General features: G+C 49.7%; 1 protein-coding gene across 1 annotated transcript in view; it reads left to right on the top strand.

The window, feature by feature from the left end:
* COL6A3 (collagen type VI alpha 3 chain) overlaps nt 1-14,706 on the top strand; it is a 78,625-nt gene extending 63,919 nt beyond the window's left edge. The window contains exons 36-40 of the mRNA XM_041766094.1: nt 888-1,315; nt 2,563-2,826; nt 3,931-4,026; nt 12,953-13,117; nt 13,981-14,706. Coding sequence (XP_041622028.1) covers nt 888-1,315; nt 2,563-2,826; nt 3,931-4,026; nt 12,953-13,117; nt 13,981-14,021 — 994 coding nt within the window. The 3' untranslated portion in view covers nt 14,022-14,706. The remainder of the gene's footprint in view (nt 1-887; nt 1,316-2,562; nt 2,827-3,930; nt 4,027-12,952; nt 13,118-13,980) is intronic.
* Nucleotides 14,707-18,586: the final 3,880 nt, after the last annotated feature.

The following is an 18,586-nucleotide window of genomic DNA, read 5'->3' on the forward strand; positions in this document are numbered from 1 at the left end:
TGAGGGTGCGTCTCGGCAACAAGCGAACGAGGGCTGAGTCTGTGCTGCTGTGTTTCATTATGTCACTGTTCTTTTCAGGGATTTGTAACAGATCAAGAAATTGTGAAAAAAAAAACACCCTCGCCCCCAAATTAATGCCAATAAACATACACAGTACGCTCCGGAGGGAATGATTAATGCTATGATGACACAGGCCATGGTGGTGACGCTAGAAGCACACCGATCCACAACATTTTATTGAGCGGATACTTTCTTACAATGAGAGTAGCTATTAGGTGGCTTTATTTAATTTTGGGTGTATATGTTTCAGTTGGCCAATTTTTATAATTAAGGGTGTTGTTTGAGTATTATTTTATTATTGTTCGTGTTTATAAAAAATTAAAACATTTATTGTATTTTATAAATTAAAAACAAGATGTCAGGTGTACTTATAGTTATACTAGAGGCTTCATTTTTATTTTATTTTTTCATTTTTAAATTATTCATTTATTTTTTTAAAAGATTTTATTTATTTATTCATGAGAGACACCCAGAGAGAGGTGGAGACTCAGGCAGAGGGGGAAGCAGGGCTCCATGCAGGGAGCCCGATGTGGGACTCGATCCCAGGATCCCGGGATCACACCTAGAGCTGAAGGCAGACGCTCAACCACTGAGCCACCTAGATGTCCCTAAGCTTCATTTTTAATGATTCTACTACCTATGTGCTTTGCTGCGGCACAGATTCTAAAAGGAAGGAATTTAATATGTGCAATGCTGTATGCAAAAACTACTGCATGCGTTTTGATCGAGCAGCAATTTCACATAGCTCATGGGGAGCGTGTTTTTGTAAATTTTAGAGCAGGCAAAATGATGGATGGATTGATACAGTATTTAATTTGTTTTGGCAGAAATACTCCCAATAATGCTACTTCAAGTCCTACATCCAAACCAGTGACCACAGCCAAGCCAGTGACCACCACAGAACCAGTGACCACCACGACGAAACCAGTAACTGTGGTAAACCTGCCGGCCTCAAAGCCGGCCGCAGCCAAGCCAGCCCCGCCCAAACCGGCTGCCGCGAAACCCGTGGCTGCGAGACCCGTGGCCGCCAAGCCCGAGGCCGCCAAGCCCGAGGCCGCCAAGCCCGAGGCCACAAAGACGGCCACGGTCAAACCTGCAGTGGCGGTGAAGCCAGCGGCAGCGAAGCCGGTGGCAGCGAAGCCAGCAGCTGTGAGACCCCCCGCTGCAGCCAGGCCGGTGGCCGCCAAGCCCGAGGCCCCCAAGCCCCAGGGAGCCAAACCGGCCGCCACCAAGCCAGCCACTTCGAAACCCGTGGGTAAGAAGCACGCATAGCGCTGCCAGCCAGGGACATCCTCGTTTCCTGTGTTCAGGGCCTGTGCCCTGGAGCCTGTTTATTTATTATTTATTTATTAAAGATTTTATTTATCTATTCATGAGAGACACACAGAGAGAGGCAGAGACACAGGCAGAGGGAGAAGCAGGCTCCCCTTGGGGACCCCGATGTGGGGCTCGATCCCGGGACCCCAGGGTCACGCCCTGAGCCCAAGGCAGACACTCAACCATGGAGCCACCCAGGTGCCCCAGGAGCTTGTTTATAAAGTAGCTGGAACACAGTCACTAATCTGGGGTTTAGACATCTAGGTGATGTGTTTGAGAAGGTGCTGTCAGGGCATGCAATTGTCAAAATGTTGCTTTTATTTTATTTTATTTTATTTTATTTTATTTTATTAATTTTATTCTACTTTATTTTATTATTTTTTTTTTCCTGTTAGAAAGCAGTCTTTCTCTTACCTCTGTGAGGCTGGTGAGCTCCACACAAAGCATCTCCCTCCCCCTGATGCCTCCTTCCCCTCAATACCCTCCCAAGCCCCAAACCCTGGGGTTGGGGTTCCCATAGGATGGGGCCCTAGTGGGGTGCTCCGCTGAGCACGCTGGCAGGTCGGAGCCTGGGCGATCCCCCCGCGCCCCGAGACCGAGTCCGTGCTAACACTGCCCGTGGCGAAAACACCTTCCGGACCGAATTAGGTAGGAGGGCAGCCGGGCTTCACGAGACCCAGAGTTGGTAATTTAGTTCTTTCCTGCGGACGCTGGAACGTACCGGGGCATCACAGGGCGCGTGGAAAGGTGCAGGCGGCATGTACATGTTTGTGAAAAGGCGGCAACAGGCTTCCTTCGACGCACAGAGAGGAGGCGGGGATTCCTTTGAAAGAATTTCCCGCCGGGGCCCAGAGTCTCGTGACTTAACACATTTGAAATCGTGGGGCTCGCTCTTCTTTCAATGCCTTCCAAGTTGCTCCTTTACCGGGGGCGATTGTCAACAGAAAAGAAAATAGCTTTGCACCTTGCTGAGCAGTCACGAGACGAGGCACGGCCACGTTGCGTGGCTGTTGGCCGCTTCCAAGACTGACGTTCCCCGAACGAGAAGTTAGTTGCCCGCCCTCACCTCAATTTCCGCTCCCCTGCCTGCCGATTCCTCCTCGGGTGGCTGGGTGTCACCTCTGTGTCGCGGCCCTGTGGGGCTTTGAGCCTTATCTCCGCCCTCTGCATCCACCTGTCTTGCAGCTAAGGCAACCCGAGAGGTCCGGGTGTCCGACATCACCGAGAACAGCGCCAAACTGCACTGGGAGAGGCCCGAGCCCCCCAGTCCTTACTTTTACGACCTCACCGTCACCTCGGCCCACGACCAGTCCCTAGTTCTGCGGCAGAACCTCTCGGCCACGGAGCGCGCCGTCGGGGGCCTGCTCGCCGGCCACACGTACCACGTGGCGGTGGTGTGCTACTTGCGGGCGCAGGCCAGGGCCGTCTACCAAGGAAGCTTCAGCACAAGTGAGTACACGGTCAGCCCCCAGCGGTCGGCACTGACTGCCACGGGCGACAGCCGGTGGGACAGAAAGGGCGGGCTTCCTGGCCGTTGAACTGACCTGTGGACAAGGTTAACCTGCAAGGACGCGGTTAAGGCCACGTCCCGGGTGTTTCGGTGATGCCCGGTTTCACAAGGGAGCGTGGTGGAAGGCGGGATTCCTCGTGAACTGCTGCCCTGCCCTCGGGGTCCCGGGGTCCCCTAGGCAGGAAGCCAGATCCACGTGGCCTGCGTGCAGTCCCTTCTCCGAGAGAAGGAAGGACGTCCGTGGGCCCTGGCTGGGGTCTCCACTGCCCACCACGACCGTGTTTCTGAAGTATGTCTCTGCGTTGGGTGAGCAGAAAACACCACCGAGGGGCGCTGGCTTCTCCAAGAGTAACCGAGGAGTCCGTGCGGCCTCACCACCCCACGGCCAGGGGTGTCCACAGCCGCTGCACGCAGGGCGTCCACATTCCCCTCCCGGGTCCACCGTGCTGGGGCCCTGCCCTCCGTGGCCCGTTGTCCCCCTGGCTCCTCCGCGGCCTTGGAGCCTGGCATCTGCTCCCACGTGCACCTGCAGTCTCCGTTAATTACTCACACCCCCTGAGCTTTTAACGTTCTCTCCCCGATCCCCCCACCGTGCGTTCTTCTAGACCCAGGCTGCTCCTGGGCTGACGAGGAGGCCTCACATGCCTTCCTCCCCGGGCCCGTGGGGTTCAGATCAAGGAGCCCTGCTTGAGGAAAGGGAATGCCCTCCGGTCACCACGTAATCCACGCCGACCCGAGTGCAAAGACCCTTCCGCCCCCAGGGCTCCATTTGCCTGGATGAGCAGCAGGAGAGGTTATGTGGGAAATGAGAGGATTTGTTCAAAGGTCAGAGATTTCCTCCATTCACTTGTTGAGATGAATGGAACTTGCAGACGATAGAAGTTAGTGGTGTCTGTGGAGACTTTGTGGGACTCCGTGTGTCCGTGGCTCGCCCTTACGTGTGAGCTCTTAACCCAGGAAGGCCCCTTGCCTCGGTCCCTCAGAATTCCTAAGCCCTTTAATTTCTGTGTTTCCTACTAGTCCTATGTATTTTTCTTTTATAGAGAAAGCTCAAGCCCCACCTTCACAAGCAAGGTTGGCTTCTAGTTCAACTGTCAATCTAATGGTGAGCACGGAACCGTTGGCTGGCGGTGAGACAGGTGAGTCGTGAAAGTATGAGGTCGGGTAACAGCACTAAGAGAGTTGCAAACCTTCCAGACGTTTGCAAGCCCTCGAAGCCTGGATTCTGGGTCATCCGCTGAGGTTTCTAATTCTCAGGCAAGTCTGACTTCTACGGGCAAATTCCCAGTTGGCACTTTGGGGCCCAACGTGGTCTTGTCCTGCCTGAGTCCCAAGTTGTAAAAGGCGATTTTCCTTTCCTGTCACCAGACTCTCAAGGAAAACCGGATGGGTTTTGCTTTGGGGCCGGAGCCAGGAATTCATGTGCCTGTTGATCAGATTCCCCTGTGCCTCCTTTTGGGGCTAGAGTCGATTTGTGGCTTGTGATGCTGGAAGCGTCGGGATTCATCCCCTCAGTGGCTTAGTCTAATAATAACTGCTTACAAGAACACAAAGCAACACGGATCAGAGCCCATGACATACGTGGGTTTGGAGGTGACCCTCGGGATGGATGTTCCGGACTCAATCCCCTAGGCACACACCCTGGATCAGTCTGTCGTACCCCTTCCCCTGTCTGTGTGCCTGAGCTGGGTGTGTGCCCATTTCAATCAGCGACCAGTCACACCTGTTCCTGGCACTCACCGCTGTCTCACGCTTGTGTTCCTGGGCCGTGGGACTCTGCGGCTCCACGTGACCTCAACCCCCTCACTTGGCAGAGCGTGGGCTTAGACTGTTCGCCCACGAGACACTGACTGTTGATACGGTCGATGCGCTTTGCTGATGAGTGTTCTGCAAAAGGCGTCGGCACTAATTTCCAAAGTCAAAATTCCGTGGGCACCTACGCATCGTATTGCTTTATAGAGCCCAGCGCTGAAGGGTTGCGCCACGGGGGACAAGTCCCAGTCTGTGATGTCTTGGCCTCTGTCCGGAGAAGGAAGGCACGACTCTTTATGGTGTTTATTTCTGTAACTGGCTCTGATAAAAGGCATTTGCTGAGGCTCGCCGCGTTGGTGCTGGATTTGAAAGCCCTGTGCTTTCTCGGTGCGGTCCGGGTGTCAGAAGCGAAGGCACCCTGCTTCCCCAGCCATTTGTGACACTTCCTCGTTTTGCTCTTTCCTCTGTCAGTTTCAAAATCCATGTCTGTTTCTCCATCTTACCCCCTTTTTTTTGGTGGAGACCGTGTCCTATCCCATCTCTGTTTACACGAAATCGGAGGATTTCTGACTCCATCTGACCCATCTCTTGGTGGCCACTTGGGAGGAAAGGCCTCTTGATTCTTTTTGTTGTTTCTGAAGAGAACCTTCTCTGTTGCTTGGATGGCTTATTCCACGAGTGGACGTCCCCCCAGCTGTGTATGTGTGTACGTCGATGTTTGTTATCTCTGTCTGATGTGTATCCAGACTGTATCTCTCTGTCTGTGTCCATCTGTCCCTGTGTCTGTCTATCATTCCTTAGTTCGGTTGCAACCCATCCTGACATGTGACATCAGGAGTTACTAGAAGCAAAGCAATTAAGTCAATGCAGGGAATGTGGAACTGCTCAACAAGTAGCTGTGCAATTAGTGTAAGCAAACGAATCACTTCTCACATCATTCGCTTTTGGAAACAAGTTTGGGAACTGACCTGTGGTAGAGACAGCCATGTGTTTTTCAAACCCTCACAGCCTTCCCATTGGAAAGATTGACAGGAAAACAGGGGATTCCCCTCTCTTGATATGAATTTATGGGAACCATTCCGGAATTCAAGGTAGATTGGATGATGAAACTTGAATTTGTTAGGAATGGTGTAAAAAGATTTTCTAAAAACCTTTAAAGTTCTAATTTCCAACTCAAGCTAACAAAATGGAAGTAGGGTTTGGGATGGAAAAGATACCCAAGCCTCTGTCGCTTCGATTTCTGCACATAAGCAGTCTTCTGAGTCCAGCATCATGAGCCCGTGGATGAGCCTTTGTCCCCTGTGCTGAGACACGTGCATCTCCTGACTCATTTTCCCACTCCCCCACCCTGCCCCAACACCCCCTCCCCTACTCCCACCCCCACGTTCTCTACCCCCACTGGCTCTCTTCCCGAATCACCTCCACAAGGACTGGGTTCCTAACTTGGTTCTTGAGCTCAGAGGGAAGCTGCAAAGAACCCACTAGGATTTCCCCAAAGATATGGGTCAGGACAGATGAAATACTAGCTTTTATTTTTTTTAATTAAAAAATTGTTTTTCATTTGTTTTTATTTAAGTTCGATTTGCCAACATATAGTATAACATAGTATAACACCCAGTGCTCATCCCATCACGTGCCCTCCTCAGTGCCCGTCACCCAGTCACCCCATCCCCCTGCCCACCTCCCCTTCTGCAACCCTTTGTGTTTCCCAGAGTTAGGGGTCTCTCATGGTTTGTTTCCCTCTCTGATTTTTCCCACTCAGTTCCCCTCCTTTCCCTTATGGTCCCTTTCACTAAGAAATAGTGAAATTCTACCTTCAAAGTCACTGAAATCTGTCTATTTTTTCCCCACTCCATGGAATTTTACCCCTCACAGCGTGTAGGGAATGTGAAATTCCTGCAAATCCAGTGATTCGTTGAGAGAAAATGGCTAAGAGTAAGTTCCATGGTGAGATTTGGGGATGTTTCTGATTTTCTTATGTGTGGTCTAGGAGGGACACAAATCTATAAACAGTGTTTCTTTAATATAAACAACATAATCATTAAAGAATGATTGAATTCTTAATCATTCAATTCTTCAGATAAGAATCTGGCTGGGCTGTTATGTTTGTTGTTTAAGGCTGAGTCATAGGTTCACAGTTAGGAAAGTCCTTTTAGTCCAGACCTCTAACACTGGGTCTCCTCTCCCCATGTGGCCGAGAAAAGGGTTTTTGTTGGGGCTTGTGAGTCTTTCATGGCTACACGGAGTCAGATGCAGATGATTCTAATCTTTCTCCCTTATTGTGGTCACTACATAACCTCAAGCCCAGGACTTAGTGGCTCTTTCACCCTCCTCTGTGTGCAGACCTGCAGAGCATCGTAGTGTGTACCCCTGTGTGTGCCCCCACCCCCACCCCCGTGTGCGCACATGCATAGCTGTGTATTTCCCAGCTGGTGGTTCAAATGAGTGTCAAGATATAACTTGCTCTTAAAAAAAAAAATTAAATCCAATTAGCCAACATGTAGTAAATCATTAGTTTCAGGGATCCCTGGGTGGTGCAGCGGTTTAGCCCCTGCCTTTGGCCCAGGGCCTGATCCTGGAGACCCAGGATCGAATCCCACGTCGGGTCCCGGTGCATGGAGCCTGCTTCTCCCTCTGCCTGTGTCTCCGCCTCTCTGTGTGTGTGTGTGTGTGTGTGTGTGACTATCATAAATAAATAAAAATTAAAAAAAATAAATCATTAGTTTCAGAGGTAGAGGTCATTCATCATTTGCATAGAGAACACCCACTGCTCAAGAATAAGACCCTGCAAAATTGATCACCACCCCTCGTCCCACAGTAACAAAACAGGGCTTTACTGGAGAAGGCCCTTCATACACATTTTCCTCAATGAACATATGCAGTGTAAGTGTACGGCGCGTGCATGTGCACGTGTGCACACACACCATTTTTTGAGAGCTCTTTTTGAAGGAAATCAATTAGATATTTACTTTAAAATGTTTAAACCTCATACTGGAATCAGGATTCAGAATCAGGAGAGGAAAGCTTCCCCTCTCTCTCAACCTCGTCCCTCTCCCCCACCTCCCTGCTATAATTAAGTTATTTTAGGAAATGTCCCCCAGGGGGAAGAACATTTCTATAATATTCATATTTTTGCAGGTAGAAAAGAGCGACCACGAATCACTTTATTCAGTAACTTCAAAAAATATACTGCCTTCATATTCAGTAGTTGCTTGTGTATTTTGGCATCCAAGTATCAATTACCATACTCTGCAGTATTTCTCCAAATATGTATTTTCTAGACAATACAGGCAAAATTCACTTTAAAAGTTAGTTTTTCTCTCTAGATTTGAGTGCAATTTAATTTCTGTTATTTTCTGCAGTACCAGTTAATTAGAAACCTGGTTTATAGTTACAGAGATGTGTCCCTGTCCCAGGATTAAATGTTAGATACTTTTCCTTCCCTTTTTTTTTTTTTTTCCCTTTTGAACCTCCATGAACAATAGATTTTCTGGAGTTTGATTCTCCCTTAAGGAATTGTATTTTGTTATAGCCTAGCATTTTGGATTTAGAAATCACGGCGACCGGCGTTTGAATCAGTGTTTCATTTGTGAACAAAATCCCATAAAATGAAAAGCTCCCCATCTGTGTCATCTGGTGGAGGGAAAGAAGGAGCCGTTTTAAAACTTTTTGTCGGCATGGATTAATGTTGGACTGTTTTGAAATTATGATTAACAGGTATTTCTTTATCAGACACTTCTTTGATACAGACACATAATGGGAGGGGGGCTAGCGAGGGGATTATTTGTCCCCCAAGTAAGGCCTGGCCCTGCTCAGCATGGAGCTGTGGTGTAGCAGTAAAGTCTAGACTTTGAGGTGAAGACTGATTACGGCGACAGAGCCGCGGCATCATTACTCATCACTCAGGACCCCAGGCTTTGCAATATTACATGATTCCGTTTTAAATGGTTAATACTTGTATTTTCTTCAGCAAAACAAACAAAAAAAATCCCCACATTCCAAAAAATCCCATCCCACTTTATGCTTTCCTCAGGATCTAAAAGAATCACATCCACTTTTCTATGATGCACTTGCTGCCCCTAAGGGCAGTTAGCAACCATTAAACCAATCTTTTCGGCAATTTTCACAGCCTTTAAAACGCGTTGAGTGTGCCAGGCATGTTGGTATCACACTTTGTGGCAGCTAGCTTTGGGAAGGCTACAGAATTGCTCATTTTGGCTTTAGGTTTTTGGCACATCTCTCTCCTCCCCATTTCTGACTAAAGAAGACTTGGATAGATATTTTCAATGCATGTTAGTACTAAAGGCAGAACTCTGAGGAAGTTTCTAAATAACGCAAAATTCTTCTTCCTCAGGATATTTACTTTTTCTGATATTACAAAGCGAATCCTAAATTATTGGCTTACCCGTATGAGTTGGAGAAAAGTTTCAATGCAGAAGAGAGCCCAGATGACTTACCAAGTGTGTAACATTCTCTTTTACTTATTCTAGAAATTAATAATCTGTAGAAATGACCACTTTGGGCACGCATTACTGAGTCAACCGCATAGCTCTGAAGGAAGGAAGTTCTTAAATGTTTTACTTATTTTCTTGATTCTAGGATTCACTATTTTGCCCTTGTAACGCTTCTGAAATTGAAGTGTGACTCAAAATTGATGACACGTCATGGCTTATTGACAGTGTTTTGTCTTATTTAGCGGGATGTAAAATAATAGTGCACAATAAAATGAAGGTATCTTAGATCTGAGGAAATACAGTATTTGGTTGGCTGTGTCCCACTCTATCCCATTGGCTAGCACAAAATGATATAATAGGGAAAAACAGTTGACTTTATGTCAACGGTCATTTAGAACTAATTTAACCTCACAGATTGAGGTTGATTAAATAGCTAGAAATATATATTTTCTGCTTGGTAAAAGAGAAATAGCTATCCTCAAGGCTGTGTGCTTGTTACCATGTGAGAATGTGTCTATATCCATGGCAATGTTTGGGTCATGATGAGCCTCACAGGGTGCTTGCCTTTTTTTTTTTTTTTAAATTGTGAAAAATAACAATCTACGGGCCAAGATGTAAAAAAAAGCAAAGGCTCTCAAACCTAACTGCAACTACATTTAAAATAAAGTTTCCTTGGTACCTTTTGAGTCAGTTGGTGCTCAAAATGTAGACTCAGGCATTCATTCCTCCAGGCAAATTGTACCTGCTTCTGTGGCTGGAAGCACCTGATTCCATATCAACAATGCTGGGTCTGAAGAACGTTAAACCTTCTTGTGTTTGAAACCCTTAAATCGATGAGAAGCGTATTTACAATTGTAACATAAACACTTCCCCCCACCCCATCACACACACCAGTTTTGCTCAAGGAAGCACTTAAATACTGATCACTTGTTGGCTTGGGAAATGTCCAGACTGATAACTTCTAAAATGCTGCCCTTAGACACTATAGAAATCTGAAACTATAAAAATAGGGAACATTTTCCAATGGAACACGTTTTCTGTTTCAAAGAGTAATATCCTAGATATTCATTGTGGAGGACCCAGAACACACAGGAAAACCTAAGAAAATGTGATCCCCATGGTTGCAGCACTGATGACCGCCAGTAATGACCCAATGAATATCCCTCTTGATTCTTCCACGGATCTGACACGTGGGCTTGCACATACACGTGTGCACACACGCACGTTGCCATTACAAAGATAGACCGTGTTTCTTAGGGTGCCTTCCGCCCCATGGCTGCTGTTCTAGGACTCCTAGTTTGGCTCCTGGGGCTTCTGTGAATAGGTGGGATTACCTGGCAGGGTTTTCCAGATGTCTTGTGTGTGGATGCTCACTGGTGCCCAGTGACCAATCACTATTTGGACGGAAAGCTTCACCTGTTGATGGTCAGAATGAGGCAGCCCCCAAGTCTATATTTTAAGATGAAATGTATTTACATTGTTATTTGGGGCAAAAGTGAATCAGAAAAGGTTATTGATAAATTTCACTCTTTATTGTCCTTTTGGCTCCTCTTTGGTTCTCAGTATAAGGAGGAGAAAATTAGTGCATGTGCAGCCAGACCCTCCTCTCACATTGGAGAGGACTCCGGGCTCAAGCCCATTTTGGAGTGAGAACATGAGCTACTGTTGTGTCCAAAGACTTGTCCTGGGGAAGAGCTCCATGATGTCTGTCCAACCACACTTCTTTGGAAACAAAATATTTTGATTTTTATGTCTTTAAAATTAATGGTTGTTTCCGCATAGACACAGCTTTGGTGAGTCCAGTCTACATGTTGTGTTTCAGAAATGAAGATGATGGGAGTTTAAAACTACAAGGCTTCTTAAGGACCAAGCCTCCCGTTTTCTTGCTTAAAAATGAAGAATCCTACGTTTTGGTCTTTTAACAGTGTGGGGCCCTCGTTAATATGTTTTTCTTGCTCTAACAAATATCTGGGTGTCCACAGAGTGCCAGTGCCCTTGGGTCATGGTGGTAGGAGCTACAGGGCCTTAGCAGCGACTGTCATTGGCATATAGGGTTTGGAATGCAAGAGCAATAGTTTGATGCTGGACAGTTAAGGTGCAATTCCTAGGAAGCTGGAAAAGCCACCCATTCAGGGTGCAGAGTGTCCTTCCACTCTTCCACTTCCCGGCAGCCTCCGGGTTGTGTGTCCTCAGGTCTGGGAAGACTTCCCATGTCCGTTTCTGGAGAACACGGAGGAGTGGGAATGAAATAGCTAAACACAGGTGGCCAGGACTGAGAGCCTTTGCAACAAAGATAGGACGAACATGAGCCATGCGGGGGAAGCTTGGGGGCAGAAAGAGAGGGGACGAAGCAACCATTTGGCTTGAGCTTCACACTAAAATGCGAACCCACCGGCAAACAAAGAGTCAGTTTTGGTTGTTGAATAATTTTGCCTTGCTCAGTCCCTTGTATGACATTATTTGAGACCCAGGCATGTTCCTTCAGTTATTGGCACATTTGAAAGGAAAAAAATTATTTTTGTGAATTGCCTTCATTTTATGCTGGCTCCACTGGTCCTTCCAAAGGCTCTTGGTTGGGCCTCTAGCTTTCTGGGCTTCTGAGAGTGTCAGCACTGAGGAGATACCGGTGTTGGGGGGGGGCAGTCTCTATGCCTGGGTGATGGCCTCCTCACATGATCATGGAGTGTGTTAGGTCAATTCTGAGCCTCAGTCCTCTCTACGTCTGCGTCTGGCCCCTGACAGTGGACCCAAGCTCTGGTTCTCTAGCGGAAGGCTTTGGTTTTCCTTTTACTTCTTGGTGTAACAGAGCTGCAGACACTCACCGCCTCTGCAACTGTGAGCCGCCCACGTGAATAGGGGCAAAGGCCCATGGAGATGTCAGCCGTGCGCGGGGAGGGCATGTTGGCCGCTCCCATAAACTTGTAGCGTCGTCCACTCCAGAGAGTTCTGTCGGAGGAAGGTTCCCAGTTTTCAAGCTTTCAGATAATGGTTGACATTAATGCCTCTCTTTCCCAGCATGATCTAGAGTTTGCCAGAAAACTCTGTAAACAGAGTTTTTTTACTGTGGAAGGCCTGTAAACTTTTCTTTCCAGGCATCATGGAGAGAGCGTGGCTTTTGCTTTGCAGCTGGGCTGCATCAGAAGTATGCATTGAAAACATAAACTTCCTTAACTGGAAAAAGAATGCTTCTGTGTCTTCAAAATAGCTTTGCTCTGTGACATTTTTGCCGTCATGGGTTTTCTATCAGTGGTGACACTTCTTTTACTTACTTGTTTAACTTGGCTGCTCTTGAAGGCCCTCAGCTACACACAGACACACACTCGTGCACGCAGATGCACACACTCAAAAAGGATCTCTCCTTTCCACTTTAACTTTTATTTCCCATCTGCTTGGCTCGTGGTGAAATGGGCGGCCTCATTTGTGAGCTATATTCTGAGAGAACGCAGTTGCTATGTTGCGGAGGAGTAGAAAGCGCCATAGCTTTGAGTTGCAGTTTCTTCGCTGGGGCGTTCATATTGAAGGTACTGGAAGGCAGATGGCCCTGGGACCGGAAAGGGAAGCTACATAGCTCATTTTATCTGAAATTATCCAATAACGATGGCTGGCGTTTGGGATCGGAGGGAGGTTGGCGAGCTCCTGCCATGGAGGTGGTTGTATTATTGCTGTGGGTGAGAATCAGGTGCACCCCATGGTGCAAGGGCAGAGATGGGGGCCCGGGGAGGCCCAGAGGGGTTCCCTCCTCAGAACTCTCCTCCTCCTTGTCCTGACAGCCTTGTGTTGAGACCTCCAGCCCCATGCGCTGGGGGCGAGGTCCCTAGCGTGTCCTCATAAACGCTCTTTCCTCCTCCTGTTATTAAAGACATATGCAAGTTGCCCAAAGAAGAAGGCACGTGCAGGAAATTCATGTTGAAATGGTACTACGACGTGGAGACGAAAAGCTGCATGAGATTCTGGTACGGAGGTTGCAGCGGCAACGAAAACAGATTCGATTCACAGAAAGAATGTGAAACGGTTTGCACTCCTGGTAAGTGGCTGATTCTTCTTTGGTGTTTGCGGCTTTTGCGAAATCAGAGAAGAGATCCAGGCCGACTATGCACCTCGTTAAGATAGTTGAATGACGATGATTACGAGAGAGAGAGATGACAGAGGAGGCCGGTGGTGTCTCTAGAGAAGGAAGATACTCAAAAAGAACACAGGAAATTCGTTTTCTTTTCTTTTTTTTTAAATTTTATTATTTATGATAGTCACAGAGAGAGAGAGAGAGAGAGAGAGAGAGAGAGGCAGAGACATAGACAGAGGGAGAAGCAGGCTCCATGCACCGGGAGCCCGACGTGGTCCCGGGTCTCCAGGATCGCGCCCTGGGCCAAAGGCAGGCGCCAAACCGCTGCGCCACCCAGGGATCCCTCGTTTTCTGAACTAGTATCATTTCCTAAAAACATCCTTGTAATACTTGGATTCTTGCCAACCAAGAAACACAGGGCCCAGCTATCCCTCCCTCTTCATTGTTAAATGATCATGCTTCGAGTGATACTAATGTTGGCACAGGGGCCACCCACGATCTCCGTGACGTTGGGCAGCCTGACTGCTGATGTGGTAAGGGCGGCCTCCCTGAGAGCCCAGGGAAAGCGCAGTGTGTGCAAAGGCCCGGGGGCCAGGCGAGGCAGCAGACAGGCTCGGACTGCCCACAAGGCCGCAGACCCATGGCCAGGGAGCACCAGGGGGGCCACGCAAGGCACTCAGCAGAAAAGCAAGGTTAGGGGGGAAACCCAGAGGCCGCGGGACGGTTGTCATGAGAAATGCTGCATCCTTTTCCATCAATGACATGACCCTGCACTTCTCTCTCACCCCCCACCTCCCCCCTGGCCCGTCCCTTCCACCGACGCTCAGCGCTCGTCAACCCCGGGGTCATCGCTGCCATGGGGACCTAAGCGTGGCCGACCGGAACCACATACCTCTTGAAGAAGAAGGAGTCAGCCGTGGCGAGTCGTCTCTGTAGAAGCTCTGGGTGTAGACATCCGCGCACTGCTCCATTTCCTGCTTTGATTTGCCCTCGAACTTGGGAGGAACCGACCTGCAGCATGACCTATCGATATGGTGCTAAATGTGTCTGTGGACTCCGTGCTCTCCGTCTCCAGGCAGTTATATCGTATACTTTGAACGTTGTGTAATAGTTACCCACTGCTGGTGTTTATGTGAACATTTCTATAAACTCAGACCCGCCCCCCGGCCCCCGCCTCCCCACCCCGGAGTTTCACACTATGCCACTTTGGGGCGAGCGCAAGGTCTAGAATAGGACTCCCCCCCCCCACCGCGGCTCTGTATACTTCTGCTTGGCTCATCCCCCCTCTCCAGCAGGCACGACGTTAGACGGGAAGCCTCGCGTGGTGAACAAACAAGAGTCCCGCTTTTCAATTCCCGCCGCCACCCCACCCTCCCCAGTTCCCAGATTAGACTTCAGGCCGATTTTTCCTTTTCCAAAGCCTCTGACAAATGACCCAGTTAGAAGGAAGCAAAAATCCCTTCATCTTTGTGCACTGTTGTGAGACCAAAGCCTTCATTAAAGAATGGAAAAAAAGAAAGTCATAATAGAGAATATTTTTGGCATTCCTCTAATGTTGTGTGTTGTGGTTTATTATTTTTTTTTGTGCGGGGCGGGGGAGGGTGATTAATTTTAATTTTAAAAATTTTAGGAAATTTATACAAAGAAACTTTTTAATAAAGTATATTGAAAGTGTCATGGGTTTGGTGTGACTGGCTGTCTTGTTTCCCTATAGTAGCACCTGCTGTCACGATGACCCCGGGCCCCGGGGAGTGGGGCCCAGCCTGGCATCTATCCTTTTGTTCCCAGGGTGGACAGGGGACTCTGCTCCATCAGGGGGTGAGGGGAGACCGGGGCTCAGCCCCCTGGCCCTGCAGGGCTCTGGGGCGCGGTGGGTCGCCTTCCCAGCTTAGGACCCTTTCTGGAGTCTTTGTGATCTTCAGAACCAGGTGGCTTTTATCCTGTGCTCTACCTTCTGGTTGAACCCACAGCCGTGGACTCCTTACCTGCTTCTCCTTTTTTTTTTTTTTTAACCTTTTTCCTCTGTTAATAGTTTTATTTTTGGGAGTGATACTGGTATCATAATTTTGTTTTATTTTTTAATTTTTTTAATAATAAATTTATTTTTTATTGGTGTTCAATTTGCCAACATACAGAATAACTACCTGCTTCTTCTTAAAGTCATGTTTCCCAGGGTTGGGTTTGCTCCCGCCCCACTGTGGCGGAGAGATGAGAAACCATTGGCCAGGAAACACTAGCTCTTTTCTAGAGTCTCAAAGAAAAAGTGCAAAGTCTTTATTTATTTGTTTGTTTGTTTGTTTATTTATTTATTTATGTATTTCCTTAAAGACCTTTTCCTCCCATCTTCAGAAGTAACACAAGAGTGGGCACTGGGTGGCTCCATCGGTGAAGCACCTGCCCATGGCTCAGGTCGTGATCTCGGGATCCTGACCCAGAGCCCCATGCCAGGCTCCTTGCTCAGCGGGGAGCCTGCTTCTCCCTCCCCCTCCCCCTGCTTGTGCTCTCATGCTCAAATAAACACGTAAAATCTTAAAAAAAAAATAAGAAATAAAAGAAGTAACACATAAACAAATAAATACATGTTTAGGTGGCATCTGAAGCCTACTTAGGAGAGAGGCTGCGTTAGTGACACACCTGCTCTGACAAATGCTCCCAACAGACGCAGGGACTTTGGGCGTGGGCAGCCCCGCCTTATGTAGGACCGGGATGTGTCCGTCAGTCCATCTACGGAATGGAAAGACAGGAGGTCAGAGAGTGTGCCGAGCCCCCTGTGATCCACTCCCTGTGACTTCCACCCAGATCTTTGGGTGAAATTTCTAAATTCTCAAAATGAACTCAGGGTGGCCCATCTGCCTAGAAAGCGGGGGAAGAACTGAGCTTTGTGGCCATGTCAAGGTGGCTCAGAGACAGAGAAGGGGAAGGACCGGGTGGTTGCAGGAGCTCCCCCAACCCCCCTCCCCCATTGGGAATTGGCAGAAATTTGAGGGATGACTCAGGATTTCATAGGACATCGGGGAAGTGAGTTTACCTGCCTTCTTTGGGACTGAGAGCCTGCTTGGACATCAGGGGAGTCTCAGAGCAACCAAAAAGCTTCGGGAACTCCTCAGATGCTCTCACCATCAGGGTGCCCCCCAGACACGACTGCTCGCATCCTGCACAGGAGCCCGGTGGGGTTCCTCTCCCCTTCCCTACGGGGGGTGAGCAACCCTTCCTTCCCAGGGGCCCTCTCTGCCCTCGAGGTCACTCTGACACCCCCTCCTCTTTAAGGGCCCCTTTTGAAGATAAGGCGAGTCCAGGGGACTTACACAGAGCTCGGCGATGGTCACAAATGCCCTTCAAGTGCATATTCAGCCTGGGGGGGGGATGTGCACTCAGCGTCCCCCAAAGTTCCCCGCCCCCGGGGGAACAGCCCCCTTTCCTTGTAAATACGCCCGCGCCTCCCCTCAAGCTGTGCACAAGCTGAGGTCATGCATGGGGGCAAGAAGGTTTGCAGTGGGGACCGGGGAGGGGAGATCCCTAGGCCCGGGTGCGAGGTGGGCCGTCGCCGGGACTGCTGTAGGCGGCGACCACGGGCTCGGCAGCTATGGCGACAGAGCTGGACTCTCACAGCTTTGGGGGCTGCATGTCCAAAATCAAGGAGTTGGCAGGGCCGTGCTCCCCGGAAATCTGCAGGAAACCCGGTCTTGCTTTTTGGCTTTCTGGCGACCCTGGGGCTTGCAGCTGCCTCCCCCCGATTCTGCCCCTGTGTGCACACGGCTGTCTTCTCACAAGGACATGGGTCGTATGGGATCAGGGCCTGCCCTACACCAGGGTGGCCTCACCCCATCTAGTTAGATCTGCGATGACCCTATTTGCAAATAGCCTGACCTACTGGGGGATTAGGACTTCTGATCATCTCTTTTTTTGGGGGTGGGGAGAGCAAGGGAGCTCACAATTGAGCCCATAAGACAGCGTTAGCGTTTCCATACCTGCCACCCCCCGCCCCCCGGCCCGATGCTCCGGGGCCAGCGGCTCCCCCAGCCAGGGCTTTCGGCTGAATCCTATCACTGTCAAGTCACTTGAGGTTATGAAAACCGTCAAGGATGGATCTCAAGGCTGGGGCTCATTCATTTTAAAACTTAAATCCCAGGATGCCTGGGGGGCTCAGCGGTCCAGCATCTGCCTTCAGCTCAGGGCGTGACCCTGGGGTCCCGGGATCGAGTCCCACGTCGGGCTCCCTGCAAGGAGCCTGCTTCTCCCTCTGCCTGTGTCTCTGCCTCTGTCTCTGTGTCCCCATGAATAAATAGTTAAAATTAAAAAAATAAATAAAAAAGAAAAATAAAATCCCAGATACTCTCCACAGCCTTTTACTGTGAGCCCCAGCGTAGGCTACACTCACAGCAGCTGGTGGGGTCAGAGTCGAGGACCCCGGGGCTTGCTCTCTCCCCGAGTCCCCTCTGTCCCCAGGCCGGGGGAGATATGTGCTAGAGCACCCCGTGGGTCCCCGGGCCGGGTGGCACTGGCATTTGGCTGCTGCCTGACTGTCGCCCACCCCGCCCTGGGCGCGCTCCGCAGCAGGCTCCCGGGTGGGCTCGTGGCCACACGTGCTGTTCACCGGGGGAAACTAGGGCCCAGCTAGGGCGCTGTGGCTTCTGCCCTTCTGGCCTTCCTGCCCCTTCCTGCCCCTTCCTGCCCCTTCCTGCCTCTTCCTGCCCCTTCCTTCCACCCTTCCTGACTCTTCTCCCACCCTTCCTGCCCCTTTCATTCAACTTTCCTAGCTCTTCCTTCCACCCTTCCTGCCTCTTCCTACCACCATTCTTGCCTCTACCTGCCACTCTTCCTGCTTCTACCTACTACCCTTCCTGTCCCTTGCTCCCACCCTTCCTGCCTCTACCTGCCACCCTACTTGCCTCTTCTTCCTCCCTTCCTGCCTCTTCCCACCACCCTTTCTGCCCCTTCCTGTCACCTTTGGAGTTGAGTTCCTTCCCTTCCCCAATGGAGGTGACAAAAGCAATCACTGCTTTGCCCTCTAAAGGCCACCACGACCTACCCCATGGTCCTCTTCTGCCTCAGCAGTGACTGTGGAGTCCTCAGGGCAGTGTGTTCTGAGCTGAGCCCTTGGTGATCCACTGTGAGCACGCGGGATCTACCAGGCAGGCAACACCAGCCTCCTTAGGCATGCAATGAGCACAGAGCTGTGGGCTCTGGCCTCCTTTTGTGACTGGCTGAACAATGCTCTTCCCTCCTCACCCCCAGGGTCCTCACCCCAATAGCATGCGAAGCTGGCCTCACCACACGTTAGTGACAGGTGGACATTTTGCTGAAGACACGTTGAGGGGTCTGTAGAGAAGTTTCTCACATGTTCCATGGTTTGCTTCACACAAATTCCATTGCACAAGCTGCCTTGGCCCCAGAGGACCTCACCCCCAGCAGCTGCCTCAAATCTCTCCTTCC

The sequence above is a fragment of the Vulpes lagopus genome, chromosome 8, assembly GCF_018345385.1.
Source record: "Vulpes lagopus strain Blue_001 chromosome 8, ASM1834538v1, whole genome shotgun sequence".
Taxonomy (NCBI): domain Eukaryota; kingdom Metazoa; phylum Chordata; class Mammalia; order Carnivora; family Canidae; genus Vulpes; species Vulpes lagopus.